The sequence below is a fragment of the Hypanus sabinus genome, chromosome 21 (genome assembly GCF_030144855.1).
Source record: "Hypanus sabinus isolate sHypSab1 chromosome 21, sHypSab1.hap1, whole genome shotgun sequence".
NCBI classification, from domain to species: domain Eukaryota; kingdom Metazoa; phylum Chordata; class Chondrichthyes; order Myliobatiformes; family Dasyatidae; genus Hypanus; species Hypanus sabinus.
This window is the reverse complement of record NC_082726.1, coordinates 43,633,595-43,648,315: the sequence shown is the minus strand read 5'-3', so window position 1 is coordinate 43,648,315 and position 14,721 is coordinate 43,633,595. Positions and strand designations below refer to the sequence as shown.

At 41.7% G+C, this 14,721-nt stretch overlaps 1 protein-coding gene across 1 annotated transcript; it reads right to left on the bottom strand.

The window, feature by feature from the left end:
* Positions 1 to 2,712: 2,712 nt before the first annotated feature.
* LOC132378848 (protein NDNF-like) lies at positions 2,713 to 14,490 on the bottom strand. Its single transcript, XM_059946102.1, has 5 exons — positions 14,475 to 14,490; positions 13,242 to 13,382; positions 9,661 to 9,874; positions 7,428 to 7,531; positions 2,713 to 5,862 (listed from the first exon to the last, which is right to left on the bottom strand). Exons 1-5 carry the CDS (start codon positions 14,488 to 14,490, stop codon positions 4,508 to 4,510), a joined length of 1,830 nt encoding a protein of 609 aa, XP_059802085.1. The 3' UTR covers positions 2,713 to 4,507.
* Between the last annotated feature and the right edge of the window lie 231 nt (positions 14,491 to 14,721).

The following is a 14,721-nucleotide window of genomic DNA, read 5'->3' as shown; positions in this document are numbered from 1 at the left end:
TGAAACAGCTGATCTAGAAGGGATACATCCTAAATTGGTGAGTAAAGGAGGGCATTGCAGAGATCATTATAATAATCTTGCAAACAACTACCGATTCTGATAGAGCAAATATTATGTTTTTTTTTGTTTTTAAAAAGGGTATAAAATATTCATTTAAAGTGAGAAGTAATTGGAGAAGTGGCAATTTTAGTGGAATCAGAAAGTATCCGGCAAGTGTAGATAGGGACAGGCTATTTTCTGGCAAAGGTGTACTTGGTAAGCAAGAAGCCATCAAACTGGAATTTTGAGAGTACTAAGTTTGTACGTTCCTGTCAGAAAAAAAAGGTTAAGATAACAGGTTTAGGGAAACTTTGTTTTCAAGCGATATTGAGGTGTATAGCCAGTATAGGAAGGCAGGAACAAATGAGGAACTTATGGAATATAAGAAATACAAGAGAACACTTAAGCAAGAAACAGGAAGGCTAAAAGAAGGCATGAAGTTGCTCTGGCAGACAAGGTGAACAAGAATCCTAAGGCATTCTACAGATATGTTAAAAGCAAAAGGATTTCAAGGGACAATATTGGTCCTTTGGAAGATCGGAATGGTAATCAATGCATGGAGCCAAACAAGATGGGGGAGATCTTGAATGGATTTTTTGCATCTGTACTTACTAAGGGAGATGGACACAGAGTTTGTAGAAATGAGGCAAAGAAGCAGCAAGGTCATGGATCCTGTACAGATTACAGAGGAGGAGGTGTTTACCATCTTGAGACAAATCAGAGTGGATAAATACCCAGGGCTTGACAAGGTGTTCCCTCAGCCCCGATGGCAGGCACGTGGAGAGATTGTAGTGGCCCTCAAGGAGATCCTTAAATCATCCTTAGCAACTGGTGAGGTACCAGAGGATTAGAGTATAACTAATGTTGTTCCGCTGTTTAAGAAAGGCACTTAAAATAAACCAGGAAATTATAGGCCGGTGAGCCTGACATAAGTAGTGGGAAAGTTATTGGAAGGTATTCTAAGGAAGTATGAGTAATGGGATATCAGGGATTGATTAGGAATAGTCAGCATGGCTTTGTGTATGGTAGATAATGTCCAACCAACCTTATAGAAAATTTTGAGCAAGTTACCAGGAAAGTTGATGAAAGCTAGGCAATGGGTGTTGTCTACATGGACTTCCGCAAGGTATCTGTCAAAGTCCCTCATGGGAGATTGGCCAGAAAAGTTCAGTCGCTTGGCATTTAAGAGGAGGTAGTAAATTGGATTAGACATTGACTTTGTGGGAGAAGCCAGAGAGTGGTAGTAGATGGTTGCCTCTCTGACTGAAGGCCTGTGACGAGAGGAGTGCTGCAGGGATCGGTACTGGGTCTGTTGTTGTTTGTCGTCTATATCAACGTTCTGTACGCTAATGTCTAACTGGATCAGCAAATTCGTGGATGACACCAAGATTGAGGGTGTAGTGGACAGCAAGAAAGACTATCAAAGGTTGCAGAGGGATCTGTACCAGCTGGAAAAATGGCCTGTAAAATGGTAGATGGATTCTAATGTAGACAAGTGCAAGGTGTTGCACTTCAGTAGGTCCAACCAGGGTAAATGTTACACAGTGAACGGTAGGGCTCAGAGGAGTGTGGTAGAATAAAGGGATCTGGGAATACAGGTCCCATAATTTATTGAAAGTGGTGGCACAGATAGATAGGGTTGTATAGAAAGCTTTTGGGACATTGGGCTTCATAAATCAAAGTACTGAGTACAGGAGATGGGATGTTATGTTGAAGTTGTAAGTTGGTGAGGACTAATTTGGAGTATTTTATGCAGTTTTGGTCACCTACCTACAGGAAAGGTGTAAATAAGTTTGAAAGAGTACAAAGAAAATTTACAAGAACGTTGCCAGGACTGGATGACCTGAGTTATAGGGAAAGATTGACTAGGTTCAGACTTGGAATGTAGAAGATTAAGGGGAGATTTGATAGAGATATACAAAATTGAGGGATAGAAGATAGGATAAATGCAAGCAGGCTTTTTCCACTGAGATGGGTTGGACTACAACCAGAGGTTATGGGTTAAGGGAGAAAGGTGAAACAGGTGAAAAAAAAATTTCAGGGGAGCATGATGGGAAACTTCTTAGTGTCTTGAGAGCTGGAACGAGCTGTCAGCACATGTGGTGTATGCAAGCTTGTTTAAGAAAAGTTTGGATAGATATGTGGATGGGAGGTGTATGGAGGCTCTATGGTCATGGTGCAGGTAATGGGATTAGCAGTTTAAATGGTTTGGTATGGCCTTGATGGGTCCAAGGGCCTGTTTCTGTGTTGTACTATGACTCTAAGAGGTAAGTTCAAAGGAGATGTGTGGAGAAAGTTTTTTTTTCAGAGTATGCTTTTATGGGTGATGGTGGAGGCAAGTACAGTAGAGGCATTTTAGCAGCTCTTAGGTACATGAATTTGCAGAGATTGGAGGGATATGGGTATCGTGTAGGCAGAAAGAATTAGTTTAGTTAAGCACCGTGGGCTGAAGGGCCTTTCTGTATTGTATTGTTCTATGTTCATTTTATAAATACAATCTTAAGATCTTAACCTTGGTGAAAATTAAAAAAAAACCTATTGATTTATAACATAAATAGAAAATGTTGGAAAAACTCAACACCTGTAAGAGAAACAGCCTTAATTAACATTTCAAAAGGAGGATACTTCATCATTTCTGAGTAGAGGTTTTCCACTTTATTTCAATGTAACTTTGGCCATGTAACAATTAGCAGGTCAACTAAACATGTGGATTAAGTAGAGGAAAACAACTTAGGTTTGCACAACATAGCTTTTTTTGAAAAAATGAAGCAGAGAATGATGTCTGTGTAGAAATTAGGTAATTGATAAGGTGCCACAAGCTGAATTTGGCATCTAAGTTGAAAGCTAGGGAATAAAAAGGATAGCTGCAGCATGAGTAGAAAATTGCCTAAGCAAAAGGAAACAGTGCTGGAGAAGGGTGTCCAGGGAATTTTCCCAGGCTGGCTGTTGGGATCATTGTTCTTAATAGTATATACATGATTTGGGACTTTGGTAAACAGGACACAATTTCCAAAATTACCAAAAGACAAAACTTGTAATGACTCATGAGAAAAATAGTTATGGACTAAAATATGGCATTGATGGGTCGAAGGGATGAATGATTAGGTGACAAATGAAATTTACTGCTGAAAAATGTGTACTGTTATACTTTGGAAGCAAGAATGAACCAAATAAACTGAAGGACTTCAGGGCCTGATAGATATGAAAATGGCTAAAATGACGACACTTCGTTGATTTTGTATGAGAGAAAGGGATTACGATGAACTTTCATTAAAGACCAGTTGGTCACATTGTGTCCATTTCTGGGTATTATACCAATGAAAATATACAAGGGTTTTAGAGAAAGTGCTGAGTGATTTACCATAATTATTTCAGGGATGAAAGACTTCGGTTGCATGAATAGATTAGAGAATGTAGAGTTATTCTACTTGGAACAAATGAAGTTATGAAGAACTCTGATAGTGATATTTAAAATCATGAAGGTTATAGCGATTATAGATCAAGGGAGGCTCTTTCCTACACAAGAAGGTTTGTGAACTATGGAAATAGAAAGAAAGTTATAGCCAAATGAGAGTAAAAAATCTTTTCTGATGCTTGGACCATACTGTTTGGGGAAGTAGTGGCGTGAAAGAGGGAGCTAGATAAACATCTGCAAGTAAATATTTGCAGGTCTGTTGGGCAAGGGCAAGAGGCTGGGACTAGCTGGATTATAGTTAAATAAATGAGCTTTGGACTTGATGGGGGAATAGTCAACTTCATACTGTGATCTTTGAAAGTCTATCAGGTCCATTGAAACACCAGATTAATGAATTGTGAAATGTCTACCACAAAAAGTATAGTCGATCATGATTTTTCAAAAACTGATTGAAGGTTCCATTTGAATTTTACTGGCTCAATCCCACTCAACATTGTCGGACGTATTCCTTCCTGCTGATATGGGCAGACACACAAACTTCCTAGGACAGCAAAAACACATTACATCAGCCCACCTAATTCAGTCGGGCATCAAAGTCATATTCCCTCAAACATTGCAGGTCCTTGCAATGCTAGGAGATGTGACAAAATCTGGACAGACTTCCAGTCCACTGCAATTATCTCTGGATTTTACTTCAGAAAGCACTTCAGTTGGGATGTCCTGAGTTGAGAAAGGTGCTATAGAAATACAAGAGTTTCTCTTTCTGTTGTTATATACCAAATAAAAATTCTCTGCATGAAGTCCTCTGGATAACTTCCAATTGGTGTTTGTGGAGGAAGCTACAGAATTTGTCAAAATTTACATGAATGGTTCCACAAAGTAATTTTCAGACAGCGATCTTGTCGCTGTGTTGGATCTATATGAATTACTTCACTTGTACAAAGTTTATTCCAGTTACTGTATTTGATTGCAGCCTACTTGCTGGGGCTCTAGTTACACTTCTTTTCCTCAGAAGACATTTGTATGGGGCTTATCCTGAAATTGGATATAAAGTTAACATGCTTTCCTTGTTTTTACCACTTTACTTTGGTATTTGACAGAATGACCCTTGTGCCCAATCACATAGATATCGAAAAGGTAGGTGGTCCCTGCCTTCAGCCCCGTTACCTTCTCCACTGCCACTGCTCGTTGAGGGTTGAGGTTGTGAAAATGTTTGCAGCCCACTTTTTCTGAAACTCTCCGTGTCTCTGGGCCGAAGCACCAGCTTTGGTTCTTCCTTTCTATCTTCAGTTGCTGTTCCCCCATCTCCCTCTTATAGAGGCAGTACCTGTTCTGCTCGCTTGTTCCCAGCCAAGCAACAGTGACAGAGTTACAGGTTCTGAGCCTGTTGAAGGATTTCAGTTTCAGACTGTCTGGGAGACGAGGGAAGAGAGGTTTGTTGGGACGTGTTGACACTAGAATCTTTACAAGGACCTCCAAGGGCCCCATGGATTTGATCCCAATGATATACCTTGCCTTGGCTTTTCCATTCAATTGAAAATGCTTCAGGTTTTCTATGCTTTCAGATACCATGCCTTTGCCATTTCTCTCGATTTTAGCATATATTTTTCCACATGAGTGGAATGTGAACTGCACCTTTCTGTGCCAAGTCTTGGGCCTGAAGCTGTAAAACTTCAGACTATCTTTCCGGACGTAAACCTGGATCATAATTCCTTCCTTCAGATCGAGAATGTTTGGATCCGGCCACTGTAATGTTTTTGCAAAAGTGCCAGTGTAGGCAGAGCTGGTGTTGGTGAGGACGTTAACAGCAAACACGTCAAAGTAGTATTGAGTGTTGGGTAGCAACTCTGGTATTGAATATATGTTTCTGTTGCCAACACAGAGCTGCATGATATCCATCTTTGGTTCTCCAGAGACTGGGCTGCTGAGAAGATTGTTAGGAAGTTGAATATCTTCTGTTGTGGTGAGATGGATCTCCTGGCCACCGGAATAGATGGACACCACCTGCAAACCTGGCCAAAAGCCAGCACCCAGCTCTGCCTGGTTATCGGCAGCACACAGACTTTGGTAGTTGTGTTTCTGGTTGACCAGGAGACAGTACTGAATGTTCTCCTCATCCTGTAAAACTGACGGGCTGGGCTTCCAGGCCAGGGTCACTGTCGTCTGCCCAACAGAAGCAACATTTACTCGAGGGTCAAATGGCAGCTCTGGGTAAGGAGGCTCATTCTCGGGCTTGGTTGTCAGGTAGACTCTGATTTGAATGTTTCTCTCAGTTGAAAGGAGCTCTAGCCTGTGGAAGGTGGAGTGTGATGAAGTTTGCACATAAGTCTGTGCTGTGTTACCCTTGTAGCTATAAAGGTCTTTTTTATTAACCCGGTTCCGTTCAAGTTTCTCCAAGGGGTAAGTACCTGAAATTCAGAGAAAATCATTATAATGAGACTTGTCAATTCTCTGCTCTGTGATTAGTCAAGTGCAAAGGGGCCATGGGAGATGAGGAACTTTGTGGGCTTGTTGGATACCCTCTTCCACAATCTTTCTCCCAACTTGCTCATCTTTCTAATATTTGCACAGTGAACCAAACCAATACCATATTGGGTGATACTTAACAGCCTAAATCTACTTCATCACCATTTTTAACTTCCCACCATGTCCATGTTTTTGTATTCCATGTTCAAAGAAATTTTTTGAAGATCAACCAGTATTTATACACAGGCATGGAGCCAGTTTAGTGTCTAATCCAAACGACCATACCTCTGGCAGTCTTCCACTCTTAGTCGAGGAATTTTAAATCCAGCCTAGATTTTTCTCAGCTCTCTGGAAAGGGTCTGTAATTTACAGATCCTTCTCATGAAAGAGGTGGGTTGAAGCCATTTCTATGGATATCTTAAATTATCAGCAATTCTGTTTGGTGAGAAGAGGTGAGATTGTATTACTTGTACACTGAACAATAAGATTATCTACAAACAGCAATATCTTTGAAGATGCAAGTGATTTCTAACATCACAACAGTGATCACACTTCATCAGCCATGAATCATTCTGTTACGTCCTGAGGTATTTCATTCTGTGAGCACAGGGTATGGAATGTGTAAGTGAGCAGGAAGAGTTCTCAAGGATGAATGAATTTTAATTAGACAATTTGAAGAATTGCAGTTCATGTTGGTAGAGCTTGCAGAGGGTGGAGAGTGTAAGATTATGATTGTGAATGGGAGGATTTTCAGCAAATGTGCTGGTTGGCACAGAGAGAGTAAAGGGTTTAACTGCATAAAATTTGCAGATTGCTGGTGAACCCAGCTTCTATCACTGCTTGCTCCTAAAACCCAGTGCCTTTGAGATATAAAGTACATTTAATATCTGTTGTGAACTCCATCATTGCTTGATCCATGTCATGTTGGGCTCAGTAGCTTGTCACTATATTAAACTGAAAACAGAAATAATGTAAATTCAGAAAAATGCAGGTATCAGAAATCTTAAATAAAAAGAGAAAATACCAGAAACCTCAGTGTGTGAGGAGGCAACACCTGGAAAAAAAAGGGTAACATTTCAGGATGAAAACCTCTTGTCAGAACTGGGAAAGTAACATGGCAAGAGATATGCTGGTGTTTACGTAGTATGTTGAGTGGGAGACAACCAACGCTATATCAGGTCTGGATCATGGTGCATGGCTCATGGTGAAACAAATAAAATAATTACTAGTGGTCTATTTAAAGAACAGAGGAACAAACAGAATCATCTCCCAGTAAAAGCAGGATAACTTCACCAGAGAAATGTATAGAGTAAAGGAAAGCTAATTAGTCTGGCTATCTCTTCACATGTACATTTCCTGCATCATTTCAGTTTCCTTAGATTATGTTTACTGCACATTTTATAACTGCCTCCTTCTTATTTTAGTTTTATTCTCTAATTACTTTGAAAAGCCTGGGCCCCATCAGACTGTTAGGTTATCTACAGTGATGTCACGCATGCAACATTACCATGTGCTGGCCACTCGTCTACAGTGACTTTCCACTCGACGGTAGCATCACAAGGATTTACTCGGATGGAGAATGGGGTCTTGTCTCTCACCTGGAAGTAACGGCTGTGGAAAAAAGAGTAAAACTGAATTGTCAACAGACAACTTTGCTCAACGGGACTTAGAAATGGCAGTAAGTTCTACAGAAAGTTGAATAACTTCAGTGGAGACAAAAGAGATTCCAGATGCTAGAATCTGGAGCAACAAACAATTTCAAAGGACTCTGGAGTTGAATGGCATCTGTGGAAGAAATGGAATTGTCAAGGTGTTGGACAGAAACCTTACGTCAGAAACAGGAGCAGGGCAGTTTTGGGGTTTCAATTTAAATAATGACAATTCTTTTCCTCCTACAAATGCTGCGCACTGAGTTCTTTCAGCAGTTTCTTTGTTGCATAACTTCAGTATCCTTAATTTTTTTTTGGCATATGTGGAGATGTGGAGATCAAAGAATAAAGTCATTTATTTACACATCTCTATCTCAGCTTGAAAATGGTAGTGAGCTATCTCCTTGAACTGCTGCGCCTTGGTTTTTCTGGTGAAGGTATTCCCACAGGGGTGCTGGACAGTGAATTCCAGAATTTCATCTCTGTGACACTGAAGAAATGATGATATAACTCCACAACAGAGATCTGCCAAGTTGAGGTGGTGCTCTCATGTCCTTGTATCCTGGTGGTAGAGTTCATGGAACTGGGAAGTGCTGTCACAGAAGCCCAACACAGATGATACACCCTACTACCAGTGAATGCCTGAAATGGAAGGAATGAGTATCTCCTGTGTTAGATCAGTTACTGATCAAGCAGGCTGCTTTGTCCCAGAAGGTGTTAAACTTCTGGGATTGTCAGAAGTAGGAACAAGAGTTGGCCACTCAGCCCCTCAAACTTGCTCCACCATTCAATAAGAATCTGGAAATGTGGAAAGAATAAAAATTAGGAGTAATGTGAATGGCAGAAGAGGCCAAAGTGATTCAATAGTCCACTCCTGGATCTATTTCAAATGAAAACAAAAACTGCTGGGAAAACAGGTCTGGCAGCACTTTGGGCCCATCACGCTTTGTCAGAACTGCTTCATGAGGAGCATTTTTCCTGCTGCTTATTATGTTATTCACTAGAGAGACCCCTAGCCTCGCAATCCGCTTTCAGTAGAGTATAATGTTTAACCACAGAGCATTTCAAAAATTCTGTATTGGAGAGAATCCATTCCACATATCATTGCCTCAGCATTAGCGTAGAACCCCAGGACTGACTGATCCCTCAGCGTGGGAGTTCAGTCTTTAAACCTGCTTTTCCTGTGTCTCTTAGTTCACTTTCCTGGGCAGAGATTTGTTTGCCACACTGTCATTCCTATGCCTCGCTTCATTAACTGTAGCACAACAATAACATTTAGATGTTGAAACCAGGTAGTTTCATCAAAAGTGAGTGTTTTGCTGATATCTCTATTGAATTATTGGATTTTGCTTCATATCTGTTCCTGAATATCACAGGAACATGTTAAAGTTCCTGACTTCCATCTGCCACTGTCTGTTTAGCTGTGATTTAGGTACAATTATAACATGTGTCACTTTTAAGGACAAGAAGCACTGTGGTCACTGAGTTCCACAAGGGACGCAACTGCCCTGCTGGAGATTGTGGAGATCTCAAAGGTCCTCTGTGATATCTAATGCTGCAAGGGATAAAGAAGGGTCCTTGTACAGGGGAAGCTGTTTGCTAGATTTTGTAGTGGTCTGTAGCCTTAGATATTTGAGACAGCTCACAGTTGGACTGTGATGTTTCAGCTACACTCTCCATAGCAGTATTGAATTAAGAATTGGCAGAGTTCACATCTACACTTGGCCCTACTTGTAAACAAATTCACTACTGAGTATGTCAGGGTCATTATGGATGCCAATAACACTGATAATATTGTATAAGTCAAGATGTGTGACCATCAACATGACGTGAGATATACTGAGGATGGATGCAATGTATGAAAGCTCCTACCTAGATAAATAAGAAAATAATGTTTAATAGAAAATTATACTGCATGCAAAGTCAGACATTTGTGAAAATCTTGACATTGTTTAATTCTTACGTTGTCTGATTAGAATAATGAAATTTCTTCAATTGGAAACCAAGCAGAATACCAGCAAAGCCCACATCTCTGCTGGATCCTGTCAAGTTCAGTGCATTAGTGGCTAAATAAGCCTGTGCAGTGTTTACCTCTGTGGTAAGTCTCTGAAGAGGAAGATGGTTATTTCTGTGCCATCTGGCAGGAGCGGTGAGTAGTCATACATGGCATCATTGGTGACTTTCTCCCATCTCTGTTGTTTCACAAACACTGGGTTTTGCCCTTGGCACAGGCAGATAAGTGCAAGGTGAAGGAGAGATTGGCAAAGTACCTGGGTCACCAACATTTCCAATAAAAGCTGTGAATGGAAGTGTAAATAACCTCAGACATCAGCATCTAATATCGGTCTACTGTACATTAAAAAAATTTAGACAGTATCAGATGTTTCCACCATATCCCAAGGCTATGCAAAGCAATGAAGTGTCTTTGAATAGAAGTCACTGTTATATTAACATGTTACCCTCAAGAAAATACAACTTAGTATAATGCAGTCTGCTTCTTTTCCTGCCTGGGGTCCATTTAGTTCTTTGTTACAGATTCTAGTCAGCTAAGCAGTGGATAGCTTCTCTCTGACCACGTTCTGACTCAAAAACAGTTTCTTTCCCCAAGCAGTAAGGCTGGTCAACACCTCCACCCACTAACTCCATTCCTACTTTATTATTCCTTGTTAATCATTTTATGTATAGTCTAACATTACTTTATGGACATAGAATCACTCTCTGTATATAAGTTATGAATATATATTAATTGTGTTTTTATTCATTATGTTCATTAGCTTATTGTGTTTTTTTGTGCTACATCAGATTCAGAGTAACAATTATTTCATTCTCCTTTACCCTCATGTACAGGAAATTACAGTAAGCAATCTTGAATTTTGAGTTTAATCTCATATCCATCATTTTGGCAAGTTCTACATCAACAACATTCAGATGTTTATATCTGACTATGGTATAGCTGAGATTCCCGTGAGACCCTCAGGATCAAGGCTGACTTCAACTTCAGCTCTCTGGAGTGGGAGATGCTACTGTAGGTATCCATTCCTTGTGAAATAGAAAATGCAAAGCCTTGATCAATTGGCACAGAGACCCAAGACACCTGGAGACCATCTCCTACTCCACTTCACACACACCTGTATATGGAGACATGCACATACATACACTAATACATTTACACCCATCTTTGTACTTATGCACAGGATCTTGCCTACAGCCTTTTCTGTGGACCCTTCCCTTACCTACACCCTATCCTCATTTCTCGCCCACCGCTCCCCCCTTTCCACTTGATTCTTCTCTTTTCCTACCCTGCCACACTGCTTCAGTGTGCTACAATTCTTCAATCCTTACTTCTGGTGTTGTCTGCGTAATGTTTGTATGTTTCCCCTCTCCCTATGTGGCTTTCTCATGGTTTTCCTTTTTTAAAGAAAGGGGCCTCCCTTCCTCCACCATCAACTCTGCCCTCAAATGCATCTCTCCCATTTCAAGCACATCTGCTCTCACCCCATCCTCCTGCCACCCCACTAGGGATAGGGTTCCTCTTGTCCTCACCTACCACCCCACCAGCCTCTGTGTCCAACGTATATTTCTCCGCCATCTCCAACGGGATCCCACCACCAAGCACATCTTTCCCTCCCCCACCCCACTTACTGCTTTCCACAGGGATTGCTCCCTATGTGACTCTCCTGTCCATTTGTCCCCAAATCCCTTCTCACCTATCTCCCTTCTGCCACTTATCCTCGTAAGCAGAACAAGAGCTACACCTGCCCTTGCACTTCCTCCCTCACCACCATTCAGGGCCACATAGAGTCCTTCCAGGTGAGGCGACACTTCACCTGTGAGCCGGCAGGTGTGATATACTGTGTCCGGTGCTCCTGGTGTGGCCTTTTATATATTGTTGAGACCTATTGCAGACTAGGAGACTGTTTCACTGAACACCTAAACTCTGTCCACCAGAGGAAGCAGGATCTCCCAGTGGCCATACATTTTAATTCCACATCCCATATGTCAATCCATGGCCTCCTCTACTGTCAAGATGAAGCCTACCTCAGGTTGGAGGAACACCACCTTATATTCCATCTGGGTAGCCTCCAACCTGAAGGCATTGAACATTGATTTCTCTAACTTCTGTTAATGCCCCTCCTTCCCTTCTTACCCCATCCCTAATTATTTTTTTTCTCTTTTTCCCTCTCACAATAATTTGTTGTCTGTTCTCCATCTTCTTCTGGTGCTCCCCTCCCCCTTTCTTTCTTCTAAAGCCTTCTGTCCAATGATACTCCCCCTTCTCCAGCCTTGTATCCCTTTTGCCAATCAATTTCCCAGCTCATAGCTTCATTCCTCCCCCTCCTGTCTTCTCCTATCATTTCAGGTTTCCCCCTCCCCCTCCCATTTTCAAGTCTCTTACTATCTCTTCTTTCAGTCAGTCCTGATGAAGGGTCTCGACCCGAAACATCAACTGTACTTCTTCCTATATATGTTGCCTGGCCTGCTGCATTCCACCAGCATCTACAGATTTTCTCGTGTTGGCGTTTCCCACAGTTGCTTTAGCTTCCTCCTACATCCATGCAGGCTGGTAGGTTAACTGGTCAGTCAGGTACACACAAGAGATAACTGGGATTAGTGTAAACGAGTGCCTGGCAGACAGGGCTGAAGGACATGTGACTGTAAACATTCCTACCTCTACAGCTGATGGCCATTTATTTTCCCCACTAATGAGGCTGCCTGCTACCTGCTGAACACTTTGCACCACACTCCTCCTCCCCCCCCCCCCCCCGCACTGTCTGAAGCCCATGGTCTAAGTAAGGCTAGTCACTCCCAACTCCTCAACTTCTCTCACAAAATCTCAGGAGGACATTCAGCTGCCTAGTGGTCTCCTGGGCCCTATAGACAGGTTGGGGGCTCCCAATGCATCATTTCCAGGTCATTGAAAGTAGAAACAGCCTGTGGGATCCAGACCAGCAACATATTAAACTCACTGTATGAGACGGCCTTAGATCCATGGAGTCTCTGTCTTCTGTATTTGAAGGCACAACCACTAGGTTTCACTCGTGCATTGTTGAATTCAAGGATCAGCTGTTATCACAGTGACAGTTCTCCCTCTCAGCAGAAACCCCTCTCTACTCTGGCCTGCATTCATCCTCCAGGTCATGATGGAGATCAGTGGAAATTCAGGAGTATGCTTATTTAAATGTGCCGTCTGGTCGAATTGTCTGCCAGGATTAATTTATTCTGCTCAGTAAAGCACAAGTCCAAATAACCTATTGTTCAACATTGTGTTACCCAGTGGTGCAGTAAGCTTTGTTAGGGGAATTATGTTGAAACCATTCACAATACACAGAAAATACAGAACAAAACACAGGAAGACACATACACAAACAGATATACAAAACAGATGAAATACAGCTCCGTGCACAGTGTACAAACAAGATTATTGCTTTGGCAGTTCTGGCAAATCAAGAATGAAAAAATCACATAAGCACAGCCAGATAGAAAACATACTTAAGACACCAAAACAGATGGAATGTTTGACAAAGGCTTGGTAACAGCAACCATACAGAAAGATCAGCACAAGTACTCCACAGGAGTACAGCAAGTGCAATTAAATAACCTTACAAAGTTATTGAAACATTTCACAAAAGATGTAGTCTGTAACAAGGCAATTGTGTTCACTTTACCTGAGATATGTTTGGGTCCAATAGTCCTTTCTCCCTTCACAATGCTCCAGCCTTTCAAATTCTTTCGGACTGGTTTTGTTTGACAGAAGCCAGTGACTGTAGTATCTAAAATTCTATAAAATTTCTGTCGCTGAGGCTCTGTGCTTACTAATGGCAGCAAGAGTGATGAAATGCATGCACGGCCTTAATCCCAGTGGGACTGTGAGATTTGGTGGTGATGCAGCCGATGTTTGAGAGAATCAAGTGTGAAACAGGGTCCAATTCACATCTATCCAATTATACACGGCACTGCCCTGACATCACGGCAGCTCACAGTCAAGGGACATCCCATCTGTCGAGGATGCTCGATAATAGCAGGCAATTCCCAGAGGAGGGGAATGCAAGCAGCAGGAATGTTATGAATGCTAAATTGATTGTCAGGCAAAGAAGGGCAACACTGATTCAAATAAGGTTAAGAGGCAAAAGAGCATAAAGGATTTTTGACTTAATATTAAAATGGGCAAAATGTTCTGTGTGCAAAATTCTTCTGAGGCTGCAGACTTCATGAAAATGCACAATCTGGTGTATTGTTCTTTGTATAATACTTTATTATTTCACAGTAAATTGCATTTTCAAAAAAATGTGAAAACAATCTTTGGACAAATATTTAGAAGGCCATGTGGTCTGAATACAATGAAATCCGTGACAGATTTTTGCAAAGGGCTTAACTGGTAAACAGTGTTCTCCTTTTTTATACTTTGTTGCTGTTAAAACCTGCCATCTGCCTTTTTTTTTAACATTCATGAGAAGCGATTAATTCACAAGCTAGGCAGGCACTTCAGTACAATGCTGTGAGAGGGAATACAACTGTTAGCAAGGGGTAATGAGTGATCACAACACTATCAGAGGAGTCTTACAGACATAACAGCAAAATGTCAGGCATGCTGAGGGATCACTGCACTGCTGAGGGCAAATACTAAGGCAGCATCACACTGTCCAGGCAGGACTGTGAGAGCAATACTGATGGAAAGTGTACTAGCAAAGAGACTGCAGTTTTGGACAGGGACACCTTATGTCTGTCACACTGTTGGAGTAATACCTTGGGAGTGCTACAGTCTTTAGGGAACTGTGCACCATTGAAAGGGTGGCACTTAGATTCAGATTCAGATTTATTTATCACAAGTACATGGAAACATTGAGTGAAATGTGCCGTTTGTGTTAACAACCAGCACACATAAGGATCAGCTGGGGGCAGCCCACAAGTATCGCCGCACATTCTGGCGCCAGCAGAGCATGCCCACAATGCTTGGCAGAACAACAAAGAACACAACAGGCAACAAAACAACAATCCCAAAAAAGACCCTTTTCCTCCTTCCCCTCCACCCACACACATAGACATCCCTCCTACTCCAGAACAGGCCTCCAGTCCTCAGGCTTTGACTACTGGACTTGGACTTCTGATCCACCTTAGGGTTTTGATCTATGGTATCAACCTCTGGACTAGCCT

Excerpts from the sequence above, each read along its gene's own strand:
- LOC132378848 (XM_059946102.1), bottom strand. Across the intron at positions 9,875-13,241 it reads GACTATTGGACCCAAACATA|ATTCACAGCTTTTATTGGAA; the intron begins TCTCAGGTAAAG and ends ATTTACACTTCC. Across the intron at positions 5,863-7,427 it reads AGACGAGTGGCCAGCACATG|GTACTTACCCCTTGGAGAAA; the intron begins GTAATGTTGCAT and ends TCTGAATTTCAG.